The 18,747-nt window shown below is 37.9% G+C and overlaps 1 protein-coding gene across 1 annotated transcript; it reads left to right on the top strand.

Moving 5' to 3' along the window:
- Positions 1–1,854: 1,854 nt before the first annotated feature.
- On the top strand, positions 1,855–2,979 carry LOC149225923 (major strawberry allergen Fra a 1.06-like). The gene is made up of 2 exons (XM_089377339.1): positions 1,855–2,103; positions 2,361–2,979. The coding sequence occupies exons 1-2, from the start codon at positions 1,917–1,919 to the stop codon at positions 2,660–2,662; spliced, it is 489 nt and encodes a 162-aa protein (XP_089233465.1). The 5' UTR covers positions 1,855–1,916; the 3' UTR covers positions 2,663–2,979.
- Positions 2,980–18,747: the final 15,768 nt, after the last annotated feature.

The raw sequence follows: 18,747 nt of genomic DNA, 5'->3' as shown, positions 1-18,747 counted from the left end.
ATATATATTATTTACCTCTTGCATGTAGACGAATTGTTTTGTACGGGGATTAGTCCTCATAAAATCATTGGTTGAAATCTGAATCTCACGTAAAGGTTCCCTTAGAGTAGATCATTGGTTCAAATCCAATTTTTGCGTGGAGGTTGGTTCAAACCTAAATCTCATGTGTAGGTTCCCTAGAGCAGATTATTTAGATTGTTCCTTCATCTAGTATGAGGTTAAAAAGAAGTGAAATACTAAATATATTTTTGGGATTTGTGAGGAATTGAATAATTAACATAGTCGGCTATTAAAAATAAATAGGTAATATTTAAAATATAATTTTGAAGATTACTTAAGATTTTGATTAATACTAGATATCATTTTCTAGGTTTCTTATGATTTAAATAATTAACATAGTTTTTAGATTTTTCTCAGATGTAACATGAAACCCAAAAAAAATTAATATATTAAACAACATTTTCAGAATTTCTCATTTTAAAATAATTAACATAGATACAATATTCAGAATTTCTCATTTTAAAATAATTAACAGAGACCCAATAATATTAGGTAAACTATTCAAAATAATAAGACATTTAATGATTTTCTGAAAATATAAGACATTTAATGATTTTCTGAAAATATTCTCTCAAAGAGCCGACTCCGCCACGCAGTCATAACCCCATGCTTCTGCAACGAAAGTTTTACCATTGTCTCCATTAATGATTCCTTGCGTGGTCTCGCTCTCAGTAAAGAAGAACGGACTAAATTATACACCTATAATCCCCTGCGTGAAGGTCAAGGTCGCAAGGTATGCGTTACTCAATTTTTTTTTGTTTTCACCAATAACCAGACTTCCGGTAGGAGATTTTTTTAGCGTTTTGTGCATGTGTTTGCTGTTTCATCGTGATATAAAGTCTATGTTTGTTCATTCATACTTTCGTTTTAGTCACACTGCAGAATACAGTAAGAATGAATGCGACAGCGAATAGTACAGTATCGCCCCCAACTATCACAGAGAATGGTACAGTGTCGCCCCCAATATCATGGCTACAATAGTTAGTGAATACATGCATAGTGGTAATTGTCCTCTGCATAACGAGCGAGCGTGGGGAAAATTACCTCTATGATGAGAAAAACAATACCCACAAAAGACGAAAAGTTGCGTCTAGACTTCAACTTGACATATTCATGCAAACCCAGAACATTATCTGTGGACAAATCTCGCACAATACTGACGAGCTCTCCATCGTAAATTTGGTCCACCTGGAAATCTTGTGTTTATGGGAGAAAAACCTCACCGCAGCTCTCCCTGCACAATTAGGAAGGCTTGTTAATTTGACGAGCGCGACTCTTTACAGTTCCTAGTTGAGTGGGTCGTCGCCACAAAATTCCAAATCAAAGTAGCGCGGCAGATCAATTCAAATTCAAATCAATGATGAGGCGGGAGATCAATTCAAATTCAAAATAGTAATGGAGCGTGTTCATGATTTGCGTTGGGAGGTGTGTAGCAAGATGCGTAGCTGCCAGTTCGAGACGGGGGCCGCGGTTGGTGGGTCCCGCGCTCGTCACCGGAAACACAAGGTGATCGCCGGAGTCCCGTTCCATGGATATACGACATAAGTCATGGAAGCGCATACATATCCTTGACATACATAGCTGGCCCAGCATTTATGACACAATATATGGCTAGTTAGCCCTTGCCAATAATAATATCTGGTCAGATAGCACCTTCCCATATAGGAATTCCTAGAAGATCGAATACTAAACGACAAAGTCAGTCAAGATCGCATCAATGGCTTGAATGAATATCGAAAGAATTTACAGATTGATTATAAGCCGGTATCACCTATAAATAGCAACCTCCTTCATATTCTCCAATAAACCGCTTATACTTGGTTTTGTTGACAGAACTCAATAGGTATTTAGTCAAGATGGTGACTGGGACTACAACAACTGAACGTGTATCTCAGGTGGAGGCAAAGAGATTTTGGAATGCGACTGTGAAAGAGAGTCATAACTTCCTCCCAGAGGTTTTGCCGCACATTTTCTCTTCTGTCACCATCCTGGAAGGAGATGGAGGCGTGGGCACCATCAAACAATTCAACTTCACTCCAGAAGGTACTATCCTCATTAACCTTGTTATCATTTCTTCCTCCTGTAAGGAATTTTAAGTGCGCACTGGTTCAGATCGATGTAGGTAAATGCCAAACCACATTCACAACAACAATTTATCTGAACGAAACTTACATATAGATCCTTATACTTGCGCTTCTAATTATTTACTCCAATGAAATAGCGTACCTGACACGGATGGTGTTGGATAAATTTTCAATGCATTGCCCATAATTATATTGTTTTCCATTTTCGTGTGGCAGCTATCAAGGAGTTCAGCTACGTCAAGGATAGAGTGGATGAAATTGACGAAGAGAAGTTGGTGTATAAGTATACAGTAATCGAAGGAGGACCGCTAGGGAACCAACTGATCGCTTTGAGCTATGAGATTAAATTTGTTGCCAAGGAAGAAGGAGGGTGTCTGATAAGCAGGACCTCCAACTACGAAACCGCCCCTGGTGCTGAGTTTGACGAAGCAAAAGTAAAAGAGGTGAAGGAAAACATGAATGCTATGTTCGAGAAGATGGAGCAGTATCTCCTCTCCAACCCCAACGTATACTGCTAAATCTATCGACATCTATGTAGTTAAATATCCATAAAACAGTTTACTGCCGCTGCGTTCATATGAATGAAACGGCTTAAACTCTCTGAACAATAAAGAAAGAGTGTGATGTGCACTCCTCTTCCGTTGTTGACGTTGTTTAGTGTTATAAAATCCCGTGTGCGTGGGAGACCTGCAAGAATAGCTCCTGTCTCGTGCATCTATGTGATGCCAATATTAATTGCATACGGAGCCCGTTCAACCGTAGATCTTTGGTCTGTAAAAGCTTCTTCTAGTTCAATTTGAACCGAATTATTCGACTCCTCAAATACTTCCTTTAATTTACTTATGGATGCCGTTAAAATTTTGGGATCAGTTTCTTTCTCAAAAAAATTCTTACGTTTAAATATTTCCTAACTTATAAATGTAAGTGGACGTTGAAATTGTAGCTAAGTTTGTTGGGTCAGAATACTTTTAAATTTTAAAAATAAATAATTATTTATCTTGAAAAATTAAATAATTAAAATTATATTTATAATCTTTTCTATCTTATTTTAAATTTTTTATATTTCTATCTATTTTCTTATGTCTTTTTCTCTTTCTACTTTTTTCTCTCTTTTTCTAAGTACTCCCTCTTCCTTTTTCTATAACTTTTTCTATCTTTCCCCTTCTCCCTATCACTTTTTCCTTTTCTCTCCCTTTCCTTATTGGCTACCATCTCTATCTTTAGTTTCCCCCAAACTCCATCTCTCCCCTTTTCTCTTTCTATCCCCATTTCTCTCTCTCTCTCTCCAATTTTCCCTATCTCTTTCTGCCTCTCTCCACATTCCCTTACCATACTCTCCCTTTCCCTCCCCATCTCCTCTCCTTCCCTTTATCCCTCCCCCTCTCTCTTTTTTATAATTGTTCGTCTTTCTATCTCTCTCCATCAACTTATCCCTATCTCTATATCTTTGTCCTTTCCCACATCCCCCTCCCCCACTCTTCCTTTCTCAATCACTCTCTTTCTCTCACCTTCTCTCCCTCTATCCCTCCCTCCCTTCAGCCTCTTCCTCTCTCTCTCTCTCTCTCTCTCTCTCTCTCTCTCTCTTTACCCTTATGTCGAACTCCTATATTTATCTTTCTCCTTCCCTTAGCCTCTTCTCTCTATATCTCTCTCTACGAGCCTCTAACCCCCCCGACTCCCTCTCTCTTGTTTCCCCTATATTTCTCTCTTTTCTCTCCCACATCTCTCAACCCCTTTCCTTATCCCTTTCTTTCCCTCTCCCTATGCCTCCTTCATTCTATCTCTTCCCCTCACCCCCTGCCCAAAAAAAAAACTCTCTCAACTCATCCCCCCTCTCTCTCTTCATTCCCCCATCTCCCTCTCTCCCTCTTTATCTCTCTCCCCCCACCTATATGTGTACACCCCCTCTCTCATTCTTACTGCCCCAATCCTCTCCCTCCCCCCACATTTTCCTTTCTATCATGTGTGCCTTCCCCCTCTCTTTTCTTTCTCTTTCACTTGCTCACTCCCCCAACATATTTCTTTGTCCTATATCCCTCTCTCTCTCTCCCTTTCACTAAGACTCCTTCTCTCTCTACCCATTTCCCTATCCATTTCTATCCCCCCCTCTCTTTATCCCTCTTTCTATCTCTCTCTTCGTTTCACCCCCTCTCACTTCTTTTCCCTAGTATTCCCTCTCTTCCCCTCTCTTTCTCTCTCTCTAACACACACTGTCTATCCTCCATCTCTTTCTCCCTCTGTCTTCCTTTCTCTCTCCTTATCTCTCTCGCCCTTCTCTCCCCCTCCCCTATCTCTCTCCCACCTCTCCCCCTCCCTTGTCTCTCTCTCTCCTCCCCTCCTTTTCCTCTTCTCTCTCTCTCTCTCACTATCCCTTTCTCTCTCTCCTTATGTCTCCCCACCATATCCCTCTCTCTCCTTATATTTCAACTTTATATCCTTCTCTCTCCATACATTCTCGCCCCTTTTTTATCTCTATGACTCTCTTCCCCTAAACCCTCAACCCCCTCCTTCTTGCATCCCCTCTCCTTCTCACTCTCTCGCTCCTCATGTTTGAATCTTATTTCTCTCTCTCTCCAACTCTCCCTAATCCACTCAACTCTCTCTCTACTAATTTCCTTATCCCTTTCTATTCCCCCCATTGCCCATTCATGTTTTTATCTCTCTCCCTTTCTGTATGCCCCCCTTTGTCATTTCCTTTTGCCATGACTCTCTCTCTCCCTTAACCTATTCCACCCCTATGTTTTTTCCTTTCCCCATCACTCTCTCTCTCTCTCCTTCCCCTCCTCCCTCTCCCCACTTCCCTATTTGTTTCTCTCCCTTTCTTTCTCCCTATGTTTCCCTCTTTCTATCTCTTTCCCTTTCCCCATTTCCTTGTCTCTCTCCCTCACTTTTCTCTCCCCCTCTCTCTATTTATGTCTCCTTCTTCTCTCTCTCACTCTCTCTCTACCCCGTTCCCTATCCCTTTATATCTCTCCCTCTGCCTATCCCTCTTTCTATTTCTCTCTCCCTTTCCTACTTTCCCCCACTCTCTCTTCCCTTCCCCATCACTCTCTCTTCCCCCCTCGCCATTACTCTCTCTCCTCCTTTCCCTATCAATTTCTCTCTCTCTCTCTCCCCCTATGCCTCCATCTTTCTATCTCTCTTTCCCTTTCCCTATTCTCTTGTCTCATCTCTCTTCCTTTCTCATGTCTCATTAGTGCTCTATCCCCCCTTCTCTCTCCCCCATTCCACCCTCTTCTTGCTCCTTCTCGTCTCCCATTCCCCCCGATCGTTGTCCATCTATCTCTCTCCCCTGCCCTGCAACTATATGTCTCCCTATCTCCATCTCTCCATTTCCTTCTCTCCTTTGCACTCTCTTTCTCTCTCACTAACCCCTCCCACTTTCTCTCCATCTCTTTCCTTGCTCTCCATGCCTATTCCTTTCTATCTCTCCCCATGTGTTTCTATATTTCTATCTTTCTCCCCTCTCTCTCTCCCTCTCCCTCTCCCTCTCCCTTTCTCTACCTATTTTCCCATTTTCTTTCAAACTTGTAACCTTCCTTTGTAAACGTCTTTTGAACAAAAACATAAATGAAAAATAAAAAACAAATCAACCCTTTGAAACGAATTTACGGTCTAAATTTTAAACTATCATCGCCGTTCAACAAAGGAATATATAAAATATCTTAACTATAATCACCCTAGAACAAAATTATATATAAAAGATCTTAATTGACGGACGGATATATAATGTATATGTTTTCGTATCTCTTTATCTCTGAAATGTGTACGAATGTTTTGAACAAGACTTCAGATTTTAATGCTTTTTATTTTTTTTAAATAGCCACAGCTGGTTAACATTCACGAGATTTGCTGGTATCCACTTTTTGAATATTGCATATACTATCGTGGCAAGCTCCACATTATGCGAGGCATAATTTATCTCATGTTAATTGATAACATTATACATACTTCTATCTTATTATCAAATGTAAGTAAATAACAAAGCTACTACTACTCGACTTCTACGTAAGCTGATTAATATTCTTTAACGGTTATTTTATTATTGTTTGACTTCGTCTCCATAATATCTGAGATTCTCGAGTTTGTCATATTATCTCAAGTAAATAACAAAGCTACTACTACTTGACTTCTACGTAAGCTGATTAACATTCTTTAACAGTTATTTTATTATTGTTTGACTTCGTCTTCATAATATTTGAGATTCTCGAGTTTGTCATATTATCTCATCCAATATATACTGCTCAAAGATTCTCGATTTTGTCTTATTTTCTCTTCCAATTTATACTTCTCCAAGATTCTCTAGTTTGTCCTATTATCTCATCCAATATATACTTCTCGAGAAGGAAAGGAGGAATGATAAACTTTATTTATAAAATAGATAACTAAACAAAGACGTTTTATTGATTATATTTTGTCACTTGGAATACAACTGACCCTCTTCATACAGCGAGTGACTAAATCGACACAATCTAATTATGATTATTGAAACTGGTAAATGCAACGCAGGAGATAAGTGCGGAGAAGACCTTCACGACAAAGATCGATAATGGTGGGCGAGAGAGCATCTTTCTAAGTTACCATAAACCATTTTTTTTAGAAGATTGAATATTAAGATATAAATTTAGTCAAGATAAAGTCATTTTATTTTAATGAAAACTCACACATCACATTAATAAATGTAGTTGATATATAGTGATAGATGTATATCAATCACATGCACAACTACATTATCAAATGTGGTAGATATACCCCAATAGGTATTAATGGATATAGATTTAATATTAATGAATATTAATATTAATATTGAAAAAATATAAATATAACCCAAAGGATTAATGTGCAAACCCAAGGGATTAATAAACCTGATGAACTAATAATATTATAAACCCAAGGGACAATGCGATGTTGAACCATCGTTGACCATCTTTGTCACAATGCAACATGGGACCATGATTGATTTTAATATTGAGACAATCTTTATAAAAATGTGACATTGGACCATGGGTGGGTGATTCTATTCTGGTTCCTATCTCGAATGACGTAATTACGTATATAATGAATGCCGACCAAGACAATGAGTAAGTGACTGCTGGTCATTATGCATGAATGAGATATCTCTTTGTATACGATATTATGATTGATGATTCGAGCGAATCCTATAAACCGCCTAATTGATGGTGAAATGGTGGTAGTTATATATGAGCATATGGTAGTTGCGGCTTCATAAAATAGAGATTCAGATCGTAATGACATATATAATTCAATGTAGACCGATTCACTTACTCGATCTATCTCTAAATGAACTCTTGCTTCCATCATCTCTTCCAAATCAATGTTCCAATATCTTCTGCTCATTCTCGTTCGCTTTCCTCCCCAAAATAGCGAAATAAAATGTATCGTAATATCTAATTATTCCAACGGAATCAATTACATCTCAAAGATTGCCTGTCTGTCTAGTACGTGATAGAAACGTTCTCACTCATAGAATATTTGATATTCTTCCTATTATAGAAGAGATATTCATGAACATAACAAGAAATCTATTTCTCAAGACTATTTCTCAAGACTATTTTAATTGCTGTTTCCCTGCGCCTCTATGCATGCGAGTCTTACTGGCACTATACTCCTTATTCACCCGGCCACCTCTATACAGAACTGGCCCTGGCTTGCTTTATTCAAGCGAACTGCCCCGAAACCTTACCCGAGCATAGCGAAGGAAGGAAAGAAGGTAAGGGCAAGTTCCGGACCAAACAAATGAGAAGCGAGGGGTTGGTTTTGGTGTTCATCGACACAAATCCCATTCATAGCATAGTGAGAAGGAGTCTTCATTGGGATGAACTGGGGTGAGACAAAGTGTAGCGCAGTCTGGTTAGCGCGGCTGTTTTGGGTACAGAGGGCCATAGGTTCAAATCCTGTCACCATGGTTGTCCATTATTATAAACCGAAGGAATTTATATTAAACCTCAAGATTAATATAATAAACAATAGGGACTAATATTATATTCTAGAAATATGAACCCTTAGATTAATAAACTCAATGGATTGATATTATAAATCTAAGGGAATAATAAAATCAAGGGATTAATTCTAAAACCCAAAGGTATTATGGACCCAAACGAATAAGATTAAACCCATGGGATTAATATTATAAACCCAAGGTATATAAACCCAAAGATAAATATTATAAACTCTAATATAAACATGGTTGACCATGGTTGATTTTCATATTGAGACAATCTTTTTCACAATGAGACATTGGACCATGATTGATTTTCATATTGAGAAAATCTTTGTCACAATGTGATGTTAGACCATGGTTGATTTTCATTTTGAGAAAATCTTTGTCACAATGTGATGTTAGACCATGGTTGATTTTCATTTTGAGAAAATCTTTGTTACAATGCGACGTTGTACCATGGATGACCATGGTTGACTATGATTATAAATCAAAGGGATTTATATTAAACCCAAGGATATTATAATCCCTAAGAATAATATTATACCCTAGTAATATGAACCCTTAGATTAATAAACCCAAGGGAAGAATATTAAACCCAAGGGATTAATATTAAAAACCTAACGTATATAAACCCCAAGAAAAATATTATAAACCTTAAAATAAACATGGTTGACCATGGTTTACTGTGGTTAATTTTCATACTGAGATAATTTTTGTCACAATGCGACGTTGGACCGCGGTTGACCATGATTGATTTTCATATGGAGACAATATTTGTCATAATGGGATGTTGGACCAAGGTTGATTTTCATATTGAAAAAATCTTTGTCACAATTTGACGTTTGATCGCGGTTGACCATGATTATAAATCCAAGGAATTTATATTGAACCCAAGGATTAATACTATAAACCCTATAAATAATATTATACCCTAAATTCTATAAAATAACCCATCCTTAAGAAAACTCACATTTAAAATATATTATTTTAGAAAATTGCACTTTATTAATAAAAGCATTCAAAATTATTATAACAAGAAATATCATAAGTGAACATGATCATTCCATATTTAATCACTTATTCCTAGACATGTTTGACCTCTGAACTCTTAAATGAATCACCCTTTCAAAATTCGGCGGAAGAAACATTATTTTTTCTCCGAGTAACCCCTCTTACCACCTGAGTTGGTAAATAAAAATAATAAGAATAACCCATATCATTGAAGTCAATACATGAAAAATACAATATTGCATAGTTTATGCCACCAAAAAGATTCGGGAAACTAATTCCAAAACTAAAAGAATACAATGGAAAATGCATTTTATTATTTCAAATGTATGCATTTTATTGTGTCAAATGTGTTCACAATATACAATTTGAGAGAAAGAAATCCATATCCGTATTCCATGTGAAAATTTATCATGTTTACAATTATGATGTGTATGCTTATAAAAGATTACGAAAATGCTACAGTAAAATATCACCGTTCCTTTTGAGTGTGAGAAGTGGGAAAACTGGAAGATAGTGAAGACATCAAAAAGCATACATGAACGTTCCTTCTTGCATCCTTGCATGCTAGGAACAACAAATAAACCAAAATTTGATGCTCATGGGCACAAAATGAGGTTTATTTCTAGGTTCAACAAGTAAGATTATAAGTGACGAAAACAAAGGAATCATAGACTCACTAATCAAAACTAGTTGGGTTTTTTTTTTATAGTTAGTAAGTTACATAGAAATATTCCATTACATGGAAAGGAACTTTATGTTGGTGGTATGGGAAATGACAAGCAGGGCATTCCACTTTTATATCCATCCATCTTTGCAAGAAACCAATACGGAAAAAAATGGTCACATGAAGTCACTTGTATTCATTCAACCAAAATAGAGCCTTCCATTAGAAAAAAAAAAAAAACAAAATAGAGCCTTCCATTAGAAAAAAATAAAAATAAAAAATTGCGGCTTAAAATAACCCCAGGACCATCAATATATAGATAAAATGAAACCCATAGCAAAATCCAGAAACTTACCATGCACTCACTTGACCATTTTGCAGTATCGACAACAATTATGCAAATCAAACAATCAACAACAAGATTACCTTCTGGCCTAACTCTTATGATTTTCAACCAAGTAGAGTAAGGGGCACATGCCTAAGGGAAAATTTTGTTTTCCTCCAAATGATAGGGTCTCCATGCTCTTCTGCTTCAACACGTCGTTGACATAATTCATCAACAACTTCACATTTTCCTGGCCAATGTCGCCTTTATCACCAATGCATTTGTGTAACCATGATCACTATGATTTCTGAGAAAGGAGTGAATCCATACATCCTCTCAGCCTTCACATTCTAATTCGTGCTCTTGGAAGAGTTCAGAACTGAATGGCTAGCCAGAATCAAAGTGCTTCAGTAACATATTAGCGCTCTAGTTACATAAATTAAAAATTAATTTTTACATATTGTAACACAAAAGACCTAACCTTCTGAGTAGCCTATGCGAAATCACAGTCGTGCATTTCATTATCAGACAAAGAATATTCCCTGCAGAATTGATCCTAGCCCTTGATTAAAAAGAAAAATATAGTTCCTCAAGCCCTCATCCACCCCATGTTGAGATACGTACGCATATCGACGAACAAAATTTTCAGATTGATTATAGGCCATATAACATATATAAGTAGCCACCTCCTCTGTATTCTGCAACCAGAAACTTCTATCTACTGTGTTCCCCAACAAGAAACTTATACTTGATTTTGTTTATAGAGTTGAAGAGGTAATTAGTCAAGATGGGGGCTGGACTACAAAAATCGAACGTGCATCTCAGGTGGAGGCAACGAGTTGTGGAATGCAACGACGAAAGACAACCAAAACTTCCTCCCAATGGTCTTGATGCATATTTTCTCTTTTGTCACCTTCCTGGAAGGAGATGGAGGCGTGGGCACCATCAAACAATTCAACTTCGCTCTAGAGGGTGCTATCCTCAATGACATTGACATATTTTCTTCTTCATCCAACGAATTTTAACTGTCCACTGGCTCACATGGATGTGGACAAATGCCATATCATATTCATTACAATTGATAATCTAAACTAAACATACATTTCGATCATTTCACTTTTGATTATTTACTCCAACGAAGAAATTTTTTTCCTTGCAGATGTTGGATAATTTTTCAATGCCTTTGTTAGAACTAATAATTTCCCATTTTGGTATCACAGTTATCAATGTATTCAGCTACTTCAAGGTGTGAGTGGATGAAATTGACATGGAGAAGTTGGTGTATATAATAAAGTGATTGAAGGAGTGGAACGTGCACCCCTTCATATAACATGCACGTGTTTTCTTCCTTCATATCTCACCATTATTTTCATGTCTCTTTCCCCTCCTGGTCTTTCCCCATTTCCTAGTACTCTCTCCTCTTGTGTTTCTCTCTCCACTCTTCATAAAAAATGTCTTCAAGCAAACAAAACACCCCATCACAATTTCTGTACATCTCATAGCTTTAGATTAATAATATTTAGGTTAATAATGTTATTGTGTTTTATGTTTTATAATTTTCATAGTACACAATTTTTGTTCATCTCATAGCTTTAGACTAATAATATAATGTTATTGAGTTTTATTTTTTATAATTTTCATAGTACTCATTTTAAAATTGTGAGTGGCAATTTTTTCCATACCTTAACAATGTGTACTGGCATACTTGTTTAAAGATATAGCCTGAAAATGTATTAAAGAAATTTTTACGGTGTAGTGTGTACGATTATACTTTTAAGAATTTAACCATATTCTACAATTTTGCATGGTTATGAAAATAGTGTAAATTTGAGATGGCAATTTGTGTTAGTGTAAATATCAATTAGTCTTTATGATTTTCTGGACTTTATATAAATAGACCACAATAGTCTAAGGTTTCCAATATTTTATTGAAATTGAATGCATTTTTCCTTCTATGTTATGCTAGGCTATAATTTTATCAAGTTAAAATATATTTTCGTGTGCTTTGTTTGCACGAATGTAGAGGAGCCCAACTACAAAGGAGCACAATATAGGTTGAGGGATGGTAATACGATTCACTGTTTATGAAATTGTTCTCTAATTTCACTAAGGGGCCAAGCACTCTGTACATTAATCAATGGCTTTGCGTTCATTAGGAGGGTAAAAGTGGATGATAGAGTTGGTGGATTTCCGGTACAGGAAGGTATGTAACTTATATAGTAAAAAGCTATGGGTAGAGAGGACATAATATAATTCTTTGTAGTGATAAATTTGTTAAATGTAGCCATCATAATCCTTAGCCAAATGTTGTGTGACATATGGAAGTATGGGAAAAATAGAACACAAACGTGAGAATTGCATGGCTATGGCACAAAAATCTTCACGAAGTATTACAACAGGAGTCGGTAACATATATTTTTCGGTACTTTGTGAGAACCTCTCTATTGGGGATGAAATCTCCAAAAACTACAAAATAAATCACAGAGGAAAAAACAGAAGAAGGAAAAACCACAGTAGACAAATATGTAAGCTTCAAATGCAGTTGACAGAAATATGGTTTAAATGTAGTGTGTGGTGTTGCCAAATTTGGTGTTGTTGGTTACAGAAATACTACACATAGCCTTATGGTTTCTATTGAGATGAACTTGTGATTTCTCCATTGTTGTTAAGATCTCTACTCATACTAGTTTTTCTAGAACCTCTTAGTTTCGATCCTAAATCAACCATGTCTCAAGTTCCATGGCTCAAAGAAATAATTATGAGGTTCGGTTATGGTTAGTGAATTTGAACACGTGATTTAAAGAATATTTGTCATGTAATGAATTTGGTGCTCTAAGTTGGGATCCAATAGTGTTGTTCGAAATCATTGATGGAGGTCAATAGAAAGGAATTGCAGATAAATTTTAAGGTCTTTTTAGGGATCTATCAACTTAGGAGTCACGAGAAATAATCCTCAAAGGAGAAGATCTTGTTGGTCGATCCTACAGTACAATAGTGAATCCAATCAACTAATCATAATAGAATTTAGTTCACAGTGTTTAGCGGTGACTTTATGGCTTTATGGATTGGGGAAATCCAATGACTCCTTTCCACCCTGTCGATTGTGGGTCCTATATATTTCAAGTATAGCCAATGAGAAATTTCCTTTCACTATTGCAAAAGCTATATGGTGTTCCATAAATGTGGACCTAGACAATTACATTCACTAACCCCGCCTACTTTCCAGTTGTACCATTGAGCTTGGGACAAAATTTCTTCTAATTTGATGCATTGGATGGGTAAGAGAGAACCCACTTTTTCGCTAATGATTGGACCATATGGTCACGTTTGACAAGGGGCAGACTCCCTCCAAAGAAGATTACAATTGGTACAAGGTGAGTTGTTTAGAAGTTGGTAGGATTTATACATTGAAGAGTAATTCATAAAGAGTGACAAGATATGTTCAACCTAAAGCCTGATGTAAACTAAATATGGCTAGTAAATCAGGGTTGGGATTTGCGAATTACATATATGATTCTAATTTATTTTTTTTGACCATAAATCTAATCAGTCGGATCAGTTGGGATCTTGTTAGGAGGGGTAAATAAACGAAAAAAGTTGTTCCTATTCTCCAAAGAGGCTATTACCAGGAAAACCTAAGTGGTGGGGCTAATCACTTGTCCAAATGTCAAATATTGGATTGTCTGATTGGTCACCTGATTGATCATGTCTCACCTGTGGGCAATGTTAACAACCTGTGGTTATTTTTCTTGAATAGATGGAATCTTCACCAATATCATTCTCCTTCCTCCATCTCCTTGCCAACATGTTTGTACCTCTTACCTTGACGGGTTTTCAGGTGGCTAACAAAGCAAGTATTTTGGGGACTATTATTTTTTCCAGCAAAGCAAGGAAGATTTGATTTAAATCAACATTCACTACAGTATGGATAGTCAATCCCTAAATTGGGATCTGGATTTAGATATTGAGAGTCTTATTGATGTAACAATCACTACTGAAAATGACATGGAAAATAGGAGATGTCTCATAAAATCAAGTAAAACGAAGCCTAGAGTGTGAAAGTTTGATGGAAACTCTTTCTATAAAGATGGGCCTATGAACTTCTCAATAATAATCATAATTTGGGGTAGGTAGGATAGGTCTCTGGGTTTTCGAAGACTAGGCCAGAGGATCCAAACATTGCCGAGGATATTCAATAGAGGAAAACAAAAGACAAAATAAAAAACCAATCAAGGCTCAGGCTACGATTTAGAAGTTAATTTTGGGGGTCGACTTGTGTTAGGAAAATGTTTCTAGACTAAGGTTAGATGGTAATTCATAAGGATGAACATAGGTAAAATAAAAGAGTGGTCCTAGCAAAGATAGGCCTCACTTCTAGGATATATACAAAAAATTAGCGTTCTAGTAAATGGTTGGTTTGGATTTCATTTCCTAGAGGAGGAGGATGATAATAAGGTAACATCTTTAAACCTTGGGTTAAAGGATGAGGATTTCTGTCCTGCAGAATTCAAAGGTTGTTTTTGAACTGATGTCGAAAGTTCCCAAGAGGAAGATAATCTCAGAAAAGTTGCATAGTCTCCCTATCGAGTTATGGATGAAGGTGGTGATTCATGAAATAATAAGAAAGATTGGAAAACTGTATTATGTGGATGACCTGTGCATGAGATTGTTCGATAAGAAGGATGCTTGGTTTCTTGTGGAAGTTGACTTGTGAGGGGGTTTACCAACAACAAATGATTTATTCTGGGCCACTTATTCTATCAGACAAAAGATATATTACTGGGAATTCTCTTTAGATGTTTAGAATGTCATAACACTGAGAGTTTGATGGTTAACTATCCTAATCATGATAGACATAGGGGTAGCATATCTAAGGACCTCATCATGGCTATTAGGAAGCCTGATCGAATGTTAGTTGGATTGGGTGAAGAGGGTACTTCCCAAAGATCTACAAGGTAATTTTCGGCTACTGAGGGCTCAAATTTGAATCCTTATGCTTGATTTAATTAGAATTTGAATGGAAAAAAGATACTATTGCAACTTGTACTTAGGAGGTGGATATAGGTGGTCGGGATGGGTCTTTGGGAGAACAGGGGAAGACTCCTACAAAAATAAATGGCAAGGAAAATGGAGTCGGGGGACAAAAAACTAGTAAGTTTTCATTACTATCACCCATTCATAGTTGTTGGGACACAGTCCCCTAGGGTCAATTTTGGGGCAAAAGCCCAAGTTTTGGGGCAAAAAGCCCAATTTTTGTTGTATAAAATGGAAAGTATCCACAAGTTGTGGTCGTGGAGTGCGTAGAGGGTAAAGTATCAAAAAGGGTTTCACCCTTCGTTTACGTAAGATGTGTCAGCTTTTATAGATCTACCCATCGTCCGCAGACCATGGGCTTGTATAAGTAGGAGAGTCTTAGAGAGTCTAAGAAATAATGATCGATGATGAAGATGAATGTAATGGATCAATAGGCAGAAAATCGAAGAAGTCTTACAATAAAAGAGAGGCTCTGCAGATGTGTGCGCAGAGGCCTAAAGTAGAGTCTACAGTTGAGTGCGCGGATCCCTGCAGCCGAGTGCGCAGGGGAAGTCTTGAGCCTATAAGCAGAACTAAAGTATTAATAAAGAGATTAGTCCACAAAATCCTATTGTTTGTCTATTTACTTATGTTATGAATGAATACGCTTTTATGCTATGATGAATGATTGGTTTATGAAGTAATAATGCACTGATGCGAGACTTTACATAATTGATGTTTTTATATGAATGCGCTTAATATTAACTCTTTTCACGAAGCATATCTTATTGCATGTTAAAGTTCTTAATGGTTAGGCTGATTTTGGTAAATACACAGTTAAGAGTAATCACAGGGGTGCGAAAGTAGTTGACTCACCTCTTGAGGGTCCGCGAAAGACAGTCATGAATGTTCACAGAGGTATAGAAGTTGATTAAGGGTAATTATATCGGAAGCCATAAGGGCTTATCGATCTACTCGAAGGAATTTTTAGGGCACAAAACAACACTACACTAATCTTTGGGTGCAGAAACTTGGTTCCAGCACCCCCCATGCTACTTCGGGTGAGACTCCAGTCCACGCTCTGCGGATTGATGCCGAAAGGGTGAGTAGTGTAGGGATTTTTTGGTGAAACTAACTCTGAACTTGGGTTAGGACCCACTAAGCCAATAAATGGTTTCGTTGCTGGGACCGGGATCTGCATAACAAGATGTGTGATGTCGCATCACTGGAATCCAACTAAGAAGGATATTGAGGAGTGGTTGGATAGAAATATCCATGAATTCGTAGCACAAGAAAATAGACATCCATGCTTGACAAAAGAACAGTGGTTGGATAGGTATCTGTACATAAAGATACATGAAATTTTCTTTTGTTCCTTCCCGATCAAGCTATACGAGTGGATTGCTAAATTGGCAGACAACCAAGGAAGGTGGAGGCTTGACGGTCTAATAGTGTGGACCTCAAAGCTAGTGCGAATATTGGAAGCCTTTGAAGATAAGATCACATGCACTATGGATCACTGGATTGATCACGTCATAGGAGGATTTGTGATATAATTCACAGTCGATACCTCAGTTATCTACAACGAAATAGAGAGATGCTTCTTCAAGGGACCGCGAGCTAAGTATTTATGATATTTGAATACCTGGATTAAGATGCTCTTGTGTGTAAAGCGGGTTATGCCATTACCTTGGTGTTTGTAGCTACACAAAGTGGAAATTTATTCAGGGATAGAAGGAGGACAAGCCTTGAATATAGCTCGCTAATTGAACCTCCTCTGAGTGACGACGAAGGAGTATCATAGGCTTCACCGTAGAGCGTTGTTCAGTTAATAAGGCAAGGGTTTTCTCGAATACCTTATCCATCCACACCACCTCCACCTTCACCCAAACTGTCGCCACCTCCTCCACCATTCAATATGTCAAATACAATGAAGTTTCCCATTTTCAAGGGCTTGGGAAATGAGGACCCGGACCAGTTTTGGTTCATAGCGAAGGTCGTGTGGACAACCCAGAATATTACATATGATCATATGAACAAAGCGCGGTTGTTTATGGCTCTACAAGATTGCGCATTGACATGGTACATTAAGTACTGCACTGATAATCTGATGGCATCATTGGTGGACACTCAAACCATGTTGAATAAGGAATTTAGTAGGCCCAAGTCTGAGTCACAATCAGTCGTTGGATTCAAGGAAATCATGATGAGGCTTGGAAAAACACCCTGGAGCTGGATCAGAGACTGAAGTTTCAGATCCGCGAAGCTAACATGAATCTTACAGATGGGTAGCACCGTGAATGGGTTTTACCTTTTCTCCTACCCCACCTATGGGTTGCCTTATCATAGCAGAAGAATGGGACTGAGGCAGAAGCCCTAGAAATTGCGATGAGGTTGCATGAGACACCAATTCAGGAGGTTGCTTTGGGAGTTTAGCATATTCATGAAGAGCTGTAGAATCTTTTTGTAGAGTTTCAAAGCATGAAGAAGGATAGAGTGGCTCGGCCAGAGGTGCGTGAAGAAGTTTGGTGTCTGAAATGTAAGCGTTAGGGGCATGATAACGATCATTGCCCTTTCTTCACGAATAGTGTTGTAGGAGGCGAGCCAATGCCTCTAAGGTTGGAAGCTCAAGCAGGGCCAAGTGCAAGGCCCACGTTATGGTGTGCTATCTATCAGGTAGCTGGAAAACATGTACCAAACAATTGTCACTTGCTACAGAAATTTGTGTAGACATCGCAACAACTCTTCTACAACTTCTGCAAATCGGTGGGCCACAATGAGTGTAACTGCCATAGCTATGAGCTGATGATGGAAAGAAAACCTGCTTATCGAATGCAGATAGAGACTCGGCCTTCATATCAAGGTGTTGGGGGAGTGTGCGAGGGATATTAGGGGCGCAGACGAGCCTGAGGAGGAGGAGGACCTGGTAGAGGTCGGGGACAAGTCATTTTTTACAATTGTGGAGTTCTAGGACACTATGCAAGGGAGTGTACAATCATGGCCTGCCTATCGTGCTGATAAAGTACTCAATTTGATCATGCAATAGAAGATTGCCCTGTATTGATAGTTAAGATTTAGGAGAAGAGGGTGCAGTCTCAATACCCTACCCAAAACCTGCAGATGATGAGGGATGAACCCCGTGAAGAAGATCCTAATGTGAATATCGTATTGCAAAGTGGAATGATGTTTGGCGAGGATAAAGGAAAACAATGTGAAGAAAGTGGATGTGTTTGCAAGGCTCAAGAAAAAGAGGTTGGGTTTGACTTCGAGCATGCGAAAGAAACATTCATGGAAGCGAAGAGAAGCTTTAGTGAGGCCTCTACCGAAGGAAGTCAGGAAAAGATGTCTGAAGAAATGGACCCTCCATTCTTACTACATTCTTGGAAACCTGTATGAAGCTGCTACGTGATAGCAAGGCCGTGAAAGGATTACAAGAGTTGATAAATAAGTGTGCCAGTATAGAAAATACTCCTAAATGACGTCATGTGGTTAGAAAAATTCGTAAGCATAAGGCAAGAATAGGGTGTGAGATGAGGCTCACCACACAAATAGGAGAATATGAAATGGACCAAGTTATTCTGGATCTTGGGTTGGATGTGAATTTTTTTCCTAAACAGACATGGAAGAG

Source organism: Pinus tabuliformis, chromosome J, assembly GCF_031772625.1.
Source record: "Pinus tabuliformis cultivar Carrire ecotype Pingquan chromosome J, CPIR1, whole genome shotgun sequence".
In the NCBI taxonomy this organism is placed as follows: Eukaryota; Viridiplantae; Streptophyta; class Pinopsida; order Pinales; family Pinaceae; genus Pinus; species Pinus tabuliformis.
This window is presented reverse-complemented; position numbering and strand designations above follow the sequence as displayed.